The sequence below is a fragment of the Phyllobates terribilis genome, unplaced genomic scaffold (assembly GCF_046119375.1).
Source record: "Phyllobates terribilis strain yellow unplaced genomic scaffold, ASM4611937v1 Scaffold_2__4_contigs__length_985480577, whole genome shotgun sequence".
Classification (NCBI taxonomy): Eukaryota; Metazoa; Chordata; class Amphibia; order Anura; family Dendrobatidae; genus Phyllobates; species Phyllobates terribilis.
In genome coordinates, this window is record NW_027362762.1 from 335,598,691 (window position 1) to 335,611,693 (window position 13,003).

Consider the following 13,003-nt stretch of genomic DNA (forward strand, 5'->3'; position numbering starts at 1 on the left):
AGAGAATAGATTATCAAAGAATAGTTTGCAGACCAATATACAGAGCCCTTAAGTGCCAGAAGAGCAGAATTCTCCCTCAAGTGAATCCGTTTTGGAAATGACACTCCTCAGGGAATTTATCTACGGGTGTAGTGATGAGTTTGTCACCAAGGATTTTTTCCAGAAACAAGCAGCAGTGGATGTTGCCAAGGGAAAGTTGCAAATCTGCCATTGAGGTGTCCAGTACATTGTATTGCCCATTACACTGTAGTGCCTTTACATTATGCCCAGCATGTGCTTCTGTAGACATGAACCCCTAAATCAAGTGGGCTCTCATCGCTACAGAAATGCCAAACATGTGGACGCTAAATGTGGTTTAGGCACACTGTGGGGCTCAGAAGGGAGAGGGGCATTCAGATATGAGAGTGCAGAATTCTCTGGATTTTTTTTTAGGGGAGACAGGAGTCATTTTGCTTTTCCAGAGTCTTTGTGATACAAGTAACGTGGAAGCCCCCTATTGACAGATGATAATCCTGAGTAGGGACTTGCTTTTTTTGTGGATTGATTTGAAGCTTTTATTTGGAACATTTTACATAACATTTTGGATCACATTTATCCTGGTCTATTCACTCCGCTATTTTAATCAATAATAAAAGTTATGTTTTAGAGCTTGTTAGTGAGGTTTTTTTGATCATTTGGCAGCAGAAACGGTATTGGTTTTCTCTAAATCTAGTATATCTGATAGTTCTTCTGATATTCATACAGCCTTCCAAAATCTATTTAAAACATTCAAAACTCATACTAGGTCTTGGTGGGAGGTAGCTAGCTTGGATGCTTATCTTAATCAGAGATTGGTATATTGAGGCCTTCTTATCTCTTTATTGCATAATTCACGTAGAGAAGATCAGGAATTTCTTAAAGGCTGGAAATGGTTACTCACTGAGGACTCGTTACATATGACTAAGTATTTGTTGGATTTTGAAAAAATTTTTTTTCAAAGATAATTGAGTCACTTGAAAAAGAAATAGAGAAAATGAAAAGCTTCTCCACAAATCCTTAATTTAAAGAACTTGAGAACAAATTATAAAAATATATTGAGAATTTTAGAAAAATTATCAAAGAACACAAACATAAAAAATTCATTAGAGACCTGAACGATTTTCAAGCTGGTACTGAGTACCAAAAACAGACAGGAGAGAGGCAATAGAAAGTCTAGCAGCGACTTTTCTGAAAGTGACCTATCTGAATCAGAGAATTCACCTGCAGGGTCTGACGGACGTAATATTTCAAAATCAAAAAATTTCTCAAAAAGGAGGTTTAACATCAACAACACCAATTTTACTATCAGAAGAGCCTACTCTAAAATGAAGAAATCCACATTTCAGGCTCATAATTATCAAAAACAAGTATTATAATTTCACCTAGAGTGAATATTCTAATCAGTAAAAAAATCTCAACAAAGTACAAGTGCACCATGCCGCAGCACTGGTCCTTCTATGGATTTATCATCGGATTCCTCTTTCTTACAACCTTTAAATATGCAGGTTCCAAATCCTCCCATGTTGAGCTCCACCAATATAAATATTCCAAAGAAAAACACATTTACGAAGGTTCAAACTGTGGGATGAACAATTCTTTCTACTGCCAATACAAATATACCTGCAGAATCATTTATGACCTCCTCTACTTCCTCTTTTTTTAGGGGCATGTCAGATCCAGTTATGCACCAGAAACAAATGGGCATATCAACAGCCGCCCAAACCCAATTGAAAAATTATATTCACATTTTCAATTTATCTTCAGTTCCATTAAGCAAGAAACAACAATATATTTTAATTAAGGGGTTATCCTTTACCATAACTCCCAAAATAGACATCTTTAATTGGGTGAAAGATATATATTTATTTGCAAGAAAGCTTGCACTACATAAATTTCATAAAAATCGTGAGAAAGGTCTTAATCAACTCATGAAAAAGTGTCAGTAAATACTCTGAATGAACTACTTGTTGAGAATGAAGTTGGCACTTTAATATGTACAGCTCCTTTCACATCACTCAAACCAAAATCTAGAATGACCCCCTCTTTCTCCCTGTAACAATTAATAATTTTGTTGATTCAGTCACTAGGGACCTAGAGAGTGTCTGGCACTCCGCCCTAAGTCATGACAGCAATGTTTCTCCCAAAAGAATAAAATGAAATTGATGCACTCTGCACTAATAGGAATTTAGTAATCAAATTAGCTGATAAGGGGGGAAACATTGTAGTCATCGATAAGGAATTCTGCATCCAAATGGTGGAACGTATAGTAAGTGATTCCAATAAATATGAGAAATTAAAAATGGATCCAACATCACAATATCTGGGTGAGCTTAGAGACATATTGGAGGAGGGAAAAATGGGAGGTCTCAGTGATGAAGAATACAAATCCATTTCTAATAAATATCCAATGATTTCAACCTTTTATGCACTGCCCAAAGTCCACAAGAACAAAACTAACCCCCCAGGGAGGCCCATCGTCTTGGGGAATGAGTGTCTCACTGAAAAAGCAACCATTTATGTGGACAGAATTATTCAACCGTTTGTATGCACTCTTCCATTTTTCTTAAAGGACACCAAGGACACTGTTTGTAAACTACAAAATCTTTCTATCCCACAGAATACATTTATAGCTAGTTTAGACGTTGAACAGTTTTACAGCAGTATTGAGCATAATATAGGTATTCAAGTGATGGAATATTTCCTTAAGACACTTGGCTCACATCTTCGGGAACACAATCACTTCGTACTCACTATACTTAGATTTGCATTAGAGCACAATTTATTTTTCTTTAATGGGCATCAATTTGTGTTTAATGAAGATCCTTCCTTTTAAACTTGTCACAGTTTACTTTGGGCACGTTATATCAACGATATTTTGATTTTTTTGGGAGGGTCCTGAATTATTATTTTTAGATTTTGTTCACATTCTCAATAACAAAATAGGTTTCAAATGTACCCATGAGATTAACACTAAAACCATTAACTTTCTTGATCTCACAATTTGGATTAATGACACTGAAAATATCCAGACTAAGACCTACAGAAAAGAGACTTTCACAAATAGTCTCCTTAACTGGGACAGTTTCCATCCATTTCCACTCAAAAAGGGCATCCCCGCAGGACAATATCTACTAGTGAAATGAAACTGTTGCAGGGAACAGGACTTTTCAGAAGAATGTTCTACTTTGTCATTAAGATTTAAAAAGAGAAAACACACTAGTTTGACAATAAATGGCTTCACCCAACCAATAACCATGAGTGGAGAAAAGGCCAATAAAGGAAAAATTCTGACAGGGTATGTAAACTTTTGAGCACAACTGTACTTTTCAGTAACATTATTAAAGCACTTACAACATGCAACCACTATTTTAATAATGCAGATAACGCTCCAATAATCAAAAGCATGCTATTGCATTTTGAGACTAAAAGCTGCATTTGAGGGTGGTGGGGTACCAGAATGTATAATGGTATCACACAACCCTCCACGGCAGAAGTGCCTAGATGATTTTTGCTGGTGAGTCGGGTCCTTTACAGACTGCAAACAGACAGTTGTATTAGCTTAATACTTTTGTTTTATAATTATTTATTTTTAGAGGTCTTGCCTAGGCTAGCTAGTGTTTCTTTTAATAAAAAAGACAGTCACAAGGAGTTGATAAGTACATTTTAAATTCTTTGAATAATAAAAATTACTACTAAGCAGTTGAAAAATAAAATGTAATTTTCATTTGTTCTAAGTCTGGCTCACAGAGAACAATGAAACAATTTACCTTCCAGGCTTTGTGATATTTCTTTTTTTCATAAGTACATTACAATGCTCTTTATTCTGAATCTTTGTGCGGTTAATTACCATTACAGCAAATGTCGTACCGCACATTTAAGAACATGCAGACACTCTACAGATTTTTATGAACTTTCTCTCTTGCAGTTACTATTGCTTTAGATGATTTAACAATTTATATTAAAACTGGCGACATTGTAACATTCCCAATAAAACTGCACTAGCCATTGCCACTAACAAGATTATACAGGCGATATTTATTTCCCATGGGATTACACTTGTATTCTTAATAAGTGAATTCCAATATGTTTCTTTGTTTGCTTGCTTGTTTCGTATAATCCTCTGATTGATTTATCTACCTACTGAGCTGATGACTTTAGAGTCTAAATAGCCTGACAATTTTTATGTTTTGGAGTTACAATGGAGTAGATTATATCTATTTTTTTTGTCTGTATCTGTGATTTTTACTTTTCATCCTGAAATAGAAACTGTTTCCAGGTATTACTGGGAAATAAGTAATGGGAGTAATTTTATCTTAGAGTTTCAGCTTATTGTTTTATAGTTTTAGTTGTCCATGAACACCACGACTCTTTGGAAGTCCATAAGTAATTCATAAATTTTGCAGCGGGAACATACAAGTCACATTAAGGAATTGACTAGAAATTAGATTACCTTGTATTATTCATTTGTTATTTTATGTTCGTAATAATAAAAGTTATTCGAAATATGGTCAAAAAGTATTGGCACACAAGTCTTAATTACTGAATTTAGGATTTTTGTTCAGTTCCACTGACACAGGCATAAAAAATCCAGCCTGAAGCCATGCAGTCTGACTTTATAAACATTTGCGAAAGATGAGTCATTCTAAAGAGTTCACTAACACCAACTACGTGGTCCTGTAATAGGTTGTTACGGCTACAACAAGTCAGTTCTCCCATCCTAAAGATTTCATGATCAACTATAAGTGTTATTATTGAAATATTTGAACCACATTAGCTCAGTCAAGAAGTTACAGATCTGAGTTGCATAAAGGCTGCTAACGCTCTACTGACTCAATAACTGGGATCTCCAAACCTCCTCCGGCACTAACATCACAACAAAAGCTGTTCACCTGGAGCTTCATGGCATGCATTTCCATGACTGAGTACCTGCATGCAAGCCTTCCATCACAAAACACAATGCCAAACATTGGATGGAGTGATGTAAATCATGTCACTACTGGACTCTGAAACAGTGAAAATGGAAAACCTGTTCCTGTTCTGGTGGAGTGATGAATCACGCTTCTCTGTCTTGCAATTTTATGGACAAGTTTGGGTTTGGAGAATGCCTGAAGAATTTTACCTACCTGACTGCATTGTCTAAAATAGGAGGCAGGTCAGTGAACGATCAGTGAGCTGTCATAAGAGCATACAGATGAATATGTAAGCAGAGCACCAGATAGAGCGCCCCCCACAGGCCGCCCCGGAGCATGAGCATATCATCTCCAACCTGAAAGTAAAGATTACACAAGAACCTCAGGACGGATTTCATCAACCAAGGTATCATATTAATCAGTGTAATGGCACACACCTGAAAGTGTATGTGGTCTACTGAGCACAACCCTGCTAACAGGTGCACTTTAATGTAATTCTGTTGGGAAAATCCACACATCAAACTTTCTAAAGTCACATCCACTTTTACTGAAATTGTAAGACGCTGACTTTTTTTTTTGCTCAGCAAAAATGCGCTGCATCAAAAACTAATTTTGAGCACTTATCCTCAATAGTCAATAAGAAACTTGCATAGTATATAATAATTCACAATGTCACAACAAATTAAAATTCACATTGTACATTGTATATACAATTGAAACCAGAAGTTTACATACACTATATAAAAATACACATATGCATGTTTTTCTCAATATCTGACATGAAATCAGAATAAACCTTTCCCATTTTAGTTCAAATAGCATTATCATAATTTTATTTTTAATATTTGCCAAATGCCAGAATAATGAGAGAGAGAATGTTTAAGGTGTTTTTAATACTTACTGCAAAGTCTAAAGTTTACATACACTAAGATTACTATGCCTTTAAATAATTCTGGACTGCCCATATGATGATGTCATGTGTTTGGAAGCTTCTGTTTTTTGGCAACATCTGAGTTACTTAGAGACACACCTGTAGATGTATTTTAATGCACACCTGAAATACATTGCTTCTTTGTGTAGCATCATGGGAAAGTCTAAAGAAATAGATAGCAGGAAGAGAATTGTGGACTTGCACAATCCTGGCTCATACTTGGGTACAATTTCAAGATACCTGAAGGTGCCTTGTTCATCTGTACAAACAATTATACACAAGTACAAACAAGATGGGAATGTCCAGCCATCATACCACTCAGGAAGGAGACAGGTTCTGTGTCCCACAGATGAACGTGCTTTGGTTCGATATGTGCATATAAACCCAAGGACAAAAGCAAAAGACCTTGTGAAGTTGATGGCGGAAGCTGGTAAGATTGTGTCAATATCCACAGTGAAATGAGCACTGTATCAACATGGGCTGAAAGGCCAGTCTGCCAGGAAGAAGCCATTACTCAAAAAGAAACATAAAAAAGCCAGATTAATGTTTGCAAATGCACACAGGAACAAAGACCTTAATTTTTGGAGACATGTCCTGTGGTCTGATGAAACTAAAATTGAACTTATTGGGCATAATGACCATTGTTAGTTCGGAGGAAAAAGGGAGAAGCTTGGAAGCCTAAGAACGCCATCCCAACTGTGAAACATGGGGGTGGCAGCATCATGTTGTGGGGTTGTTTTGCTGCAGGATGGACAGGTGCACTTCACAAAATAGATGGCATCATGAGAAAAGAAGATTATGTGGCAATACTGAAGCAACATCTCAAGACATCAGCCAGGGAGTTAAAGATTGAGCGGAAATGGGTCTTCCAAATGGACAAAGAAGACTACTTGAAAATATAAATAATTTATTGATACATGAAAATGGCCTCAGATGGCGTGGTTTGCCCGACTTGGTATCCCCAATAGGGAAGTGATGCTGTTTCTATTGTGATACAATATCGCTATAAGTGTACGAGATGTTCCTCAAGCGACAATGAGGTTCGGGCAGTTCTTTTATTAGTGTGTACGCGCCTCTTTAGCAATCAGTGATATGTGCCACTGAACTCTTGGTACTCATTGATTTTAGAGCACTGTGTACAAGCACGGCCTTTTGGTCAAACAACAACGTACTACTTCAATTCTGGAATTTTTAATTATCTCCATTTGCCTATATTAACATTGCTAATATATGAACTGCTTGAACCTCTATATAAATAGTTTGAATCTAAGTTATAGATTGTCCCTTGAGGAACATCTCATACACATATAGCAATATTGCATCACAATAGAAACAGCATCACTTCCCTATTGGGGATATCAATTCGAGCAAACCACGTCATCTGAGGCCATTTTCATGTGTCAATAAATTATTTATATTTTCGAACAGTCTTCTCTGTCCCGATTATCACAAATAATTATTTATGTTTAGCATTGAACATTGTATTTTGAGTTGAAAATCAGCATTAAGATACACACTTATAAACTATGGGATGCAAATTGGGATTAGTATTAAGCAATATAAAACTTCATTTTAAGGATTTATTAAATGTTGCGTCTTTTCTATTTACAGGATTATACTTTGACGATGTATTTTCAGCAATACTGGAGGGACAAGAGATTAGCTTATACAGGAATCCCCCTCAACCTCACACTTGACAACCGAGTGGCAGATCAACTGTGGGTTCCTGACACTTATTTTCTGAATGACAAAAAGTCTTTTGTACACGGTGTTACGGTAAAAAATCGGATGATCCGCCTTCACCCAGATGGGACAGTTCTGTATGGCCTAAGGTAAGTCTGTAATTACTGTGTCTTTAGAAAGCACTATATATTACAAAAAAATATATTTTTTGTTAGCTAATTTACATCAACTTTGTTTCTGTTGCTTATTTGATTAATAGGATGCAGGAGGCTTCTACAACATCATTATCTTTATATATCAGCAAATATTTCTGACTTTTTTTTTATACATTTTTTTGTTGATCCTGTGAAAATTTACAGGCTATTATGCCTATTCATTGCTCATGTGCTTGATTTAACATAAAAGTCTTTCATTTGCTCCTGAATCTGCTTGTGTGTCATAAGTAATTCATGTTAAATGAAAAAAGAGTACACATCTTTTTTTAAGGGAACATACTGTAACCAACACAGTAAACCTTCAAATTGAATCTGTCACCAGGTTTGTGCCACCTAATTTGAGAGCAAAATTATGAAGGGGTGGAGACCCTGATTCCAGTTATTTGTTTTGATGAAATCAGAGTTTTATCGGCAGGAAATTATCTCTAGAGGACTAATAAACCTGCTGTCATGTAGTCATTTTTATTTATGAGATCTGTAAACCCTCGTTCTTAGCACTGATTGACATCTTTCTACCTGTGAACAGTATACACAAAATAACTGGTAGATATTTAGCTGGTAAATAGTGATTTTATCAAAAATAGAACAAGCAGCCCAGTAAGTGGCACATCACTGGAATCGGGGTTTCTGCCCCAATATCATGCTACCCACAGATAAGGACACAAAAATCTAATGTCAGATTCCCTTTAAATTGAACATGCATTTTTACTTATTGCAACTTTTGCACTGAATGATTGTTACGATACTGGCATGGTACTGCTGGAAACCAGTGGCTGAAGGAGCACAAGCAAGAACAGCAAGCGGTAGTAGAAGTTCTTGGAGATAACAAGGAGTTGTAGGAAACAATCCATAGATAAATTAGAACAGTCTGGGTAAGAATGTTCAGGAGCTGGAGACTGAAGCTAAGCTAACAGCTAGACACAATACTCAAGCAATGAGTGAGAGATCCATGCGGCTTTAAGTAGGTCCAAACAGGAAACAAGATGGATTTCATAGATTCAGAATCCACCATCTTGGAAAAGGGCAATTGTAGAACACAACAGGAGCCTTCAGTGGTAAGAAGTGAAACTGCAGCACAGTTATTAATGTGAGCAATAGCGGCCACTAGTGGTCAAACTGTAGAAGGCAACAGAATTCCTGACTGATGTTTTCTTTGTCTGCAAAGGATTGTCCTAGATGAACTGGTTTTCATATCCAAATTCTGGCCATCCAATTTTGAAAGAAGATACCTAATAGATGTTCTGACTTAGGCTAGGTGCAGACGAGAGAATTCGATTCTCATCCAAGAGAATTGGGTAGATTATACAAATCACTCTCTGATCAAACTTTGCTCAGTGTGTGATCAGAGTGTGAGCATAGTGTGATCCATTTCTCTCGGATGAGGAGAAGATGGAGAAAAAAATGTCTCCATCTGTCATCCGAGTGCAGTCCGATATTTCCCACTGACTCATTGACTTGCATGACCGAGTGAGATCCAAACATCTGATCAAACGCTGGCATTCAGTGATTGTTTTCCACGAATAGTCTCAGACCGAGGAAAAAATGGGACATGTGCATGTTCTCATAGAATAACATTGGTCCCAGTGCGATACGATGTTTTGTTGGATCACATTTGGACCGAAAATACGGCCATGTGCACGAGCCCTTTCATGCATGATTTATCCTTTTCAAAGTCTTTACAAAAGAACAGATAATATTAGTCACAAGTGGATGAAAGGCAATTTAGACATCAGCGTAGGAAAGGTTTCTTTATAGTTAGTCAAAATATGGAATTCCCTACCCGAAGAGAAAGTGATACTATGTCAGCATTTAAAATGGCAATTTAATGGCAAATGGCATGCAGGGTTATGTTTATCTGGCAATTAATGATCAAGAAAGGTTGATCCCAATTAACCTGTGTCTTTTTTAAACCTATGTAACTCTATAACTAAGTAATATGTGCAGTCGTGCATGTTGTGTTTATGTGGTTTGGGGCTTTCTCCAGTACATTGTGCGTAAGCATTGTCCTAATTGGCTCTTCAGTGAAAACATATGCAGTTAGGTGTATATATGAGTGTGTGGTCCCGCACATAACTGAAGCTCATGGCACCCATGTGTAAATTGTTCCCCATTTTAAAGAACTATTATTACGTTGACATTACATAATTGTTCATTATAATACAAAAAACGTATATTATTGTGAAATAATACATTTAACCATTTAATGAACAGGGATTTGTTTTTACGTTCTCGAAAGTCATATAATTTTTCTTTTCACATACGTAGCCATAGTCGACATAGCCACATAAGGGCAATGTGATTACGACAATATCAAATTGTTTAGTTTTTATTATTTTAGTGGTGAGAAAAATTCTGAAATGAAAGAAATATATATTTTTTTCTGTACCCTGAGCTGACGTTTCTATTGATAAAATTTTGGGGTCCGTACATAGTAACATTTTGATTGCTTTTTTTTTGTCAAGTGCAGTGAGCGAAAAATGGCAATTCTGGCCTTTTTTTCTTTTTCTTTATGGTGTTTAAAGAAGTTGGCCACAACTTTTTATTATCCCTCCCAATGTATTCCCCGGGGGCCCATAAGGGTTTTTGTAAATACCTTCTATTGCAGTTACTGCCTGTGAGCAGCTCGTGACCCTCCACTATGTCACGTCAAGTGAGGCGTGACATCAGTGACGCTGTCGCCGGGGGTCACATGATGCCTGTGAGCAGCCACCAATAGCACCGCTCACAGGCAGAAACAGCACCAGAAGGTATTTACAAAAACCCTTATGGGCCCCAGGGGGATACATTGGAGGCATAATAAAAAGTAGTGGACAACCCCATTAACATATGATTTAAATAATTGTATATTATGAGAGATCATACATTTTCAGACAACAGATATGATTATTTTGTTAATTCTTTAATTTCTTTATTTTTGAAGTGGGAAAGGGGAGTTATTTAAACTTTTACATATTTTTTATATTTATTTTTTCAACTTTTTTCTTTCATTTCCACTTTATTGTTTTAAGCCTCTAAAAGTATATAAACTTGCAATATAGTAATATCGCAGTTCTTCGCCTAAGTAAGTCAGCTGGCATTTGCCACACTTTGACTAACAACCTATTGGAAAAATGCATGTCGTAGGTCGTTAACCAGTTAAAAACATATTACATGTAATACATAGCCCCAAGAGTCTGCCACAGCAGAATATACTCTTGCTAAGTGAATTTTAATTCTGGTTAAAGAATTGAGCCCCAAGTCCCGAATTCTCCCTTTTTAATGTTCAGATGCTCTAATTAAACTTAAACTAAAATAAAGCAGAGCTGAGAAAGCTAACCTCACCCACACCAGGCTGTGTACAGTGGCAAGAAAAAGTTTGGGCACCCCTCATCAAAATTACTGTTATTGTGAACTGTTAAGCAAGTTGGAGATTTGTGTGCTCAGATATCTTTGACCAAGGTTTCAGACCATAATTAGCCTGTTAGGGTTATGGTTTGTTCACTATCATTGTTAGGAAAGATCAGGGGATGCAAATTTCCCAGATTTATAAAAACATTGCCGCCTCTAACCTTGTGCGAAAAAACAGCAGCCATGGGATCTTCTAAGCAGATGTCTAGCACTCTGAAAATGAAAATGGTGGAGGCCCACAAAGCAGGAGAAGGCTATAAGAAGAACGCAAAGTGTTTTCAAGTTGCCCTTTCCTCAGTTAAAAATGTAATTAAGATATAACAGTTAACAGGAATAGTGAAGGTCAAGATAAGGTCTGGAAAAGTAATCAAAACTTCAGTGAGAGTTAAGGCCCCGTCACACTTAGCGACGCTACAGCGATCCCGACAACGATACGACCTGTCATGGATCGTTGCTGCGTCGCTATGTGATCGCTGGTGAGCTGTCAAACAGGCAGGTTCACCATCGATCAGGGGAGCAGCGACATCGTGGAAAGAATCTTTACACGATGTCCTTCTCCACCATGTCCTGAAGCAGGAGCAGGCTGGTAACCATGATAAACATCGGGTTACTAGGGGCACACGCGCACCTAGTAACCCGCTGTTTATCATGGTTACCACTCTGCTACGGTGAGCGGGAGGTTACCACTCACTATAGCAGAGTGGTAACCATGATAAACAGCGGGTTACTAGGTGCGCGTGCGCCCCTAATAACCCGCTGTTTATCATGGTTACCAGCCTGATTGCTGGTCCCGCTGGTCACACACAGCGATGTGTGCTGACCAGCGGGAGGGCAAAGACCAAAAAATGGTCCAGGACATTCTGCAGCAATCAGAGACCTCACAGCAGGGGCCTGATCGCTGCAAAGTGTCACACATAGCGACATCGCTGGTGAGGTCGCTGTTGCGTCACCAAAACCGTGACTCAGCAGCGATCTCCCTAGCGATCTCGCTATGTGAGACGGGGGCTTTGCTCGTAAGATTGCTAGAGTGGGAAATCAGAACCCCCGCTTGAATGCAAAAGACCTTCAGAGAGATTTAGCAGATTCTGGAGTTGTGGCACATTGTTCTTCTGTTCAGAGACACCTGCACAAATATGGCCTTCATGGAAGAGTAATCAGAAGAAAATCTCTCCTACGTCTCACAATAAAATTCAGCGTCAGAAGTATGCAAAAGAACATCTAAACAAGCCTGATGCATCTGTAAAAAAGCTGAAGTTGAAAAGAGGATGGCTTCTACAAATGGATAATGATCCTAAACACACGTCAAAATCCTCAATAACTCAAAAGGCACAAGCTGAAGGTTTTACAATAGCCCTCACAGTCCCCTGATCTGAACATCATTGAAAATCTGTACCTAGACCTCAAAATAGCAGTGCATGCAAGATGACTCAGGAATCTTACAGAACTCTAAGAATTTTCCAAGGAAGAGTGGATGAAAATCCCTCTATCAAGAATTGAAAGACTCTTGGCTGGCTACAATAAGTGTTTACAAGCTATGATACTTTAATAAGGGGGTGCTTTTAGGTACTAACCAAGCAGGGTGCCCAAACTTTGCATTGGCCCATTTTGTGTTTTTTAAAATTTTAAAAGTTACATTATATATATATATATATATATTTTTGCCTAAAATGCAAAGGAAATATGTCATATTTAACTTTAGCCCTTTTAGAGATGATTTCGTCTTCAACTTGCTTAACTGTTCACAATAACAGTAATTTTCACCAGTGATGCCCAAACTTTTACATGCCACTGTATATACAAAGTCCATAGACAGTGAGGTGCTTATCACAGGAGGGGGTGTTGCCGGACTAGTCCAGCAA

General features: G+C 37.5%; 1 protein-coding gene across 1 annotated transcript in view; it reads left to right on the forward strand.

The window, feature by feature from the left end:
- GABRB3 (gamma-aminobutyric acid type A receptor subunit beta3) overlaps positions 1–13,003 on the forward strand; it is a 279,637-nt gene that overhangs the window by 135,222 nt on the left and 131,412 nt on the right. Inside the window, exon 4 of the mRNA XM_073664539.1 lies at positions 7,471–7,691. Within this exon, the coding sequence (XP_073520640.1) occupies positions 7,471–7,691 (221 nt within the window). The remainder of the gene's footprint in view (positions 1–7,470; positions 7,692–13,003) is intronic.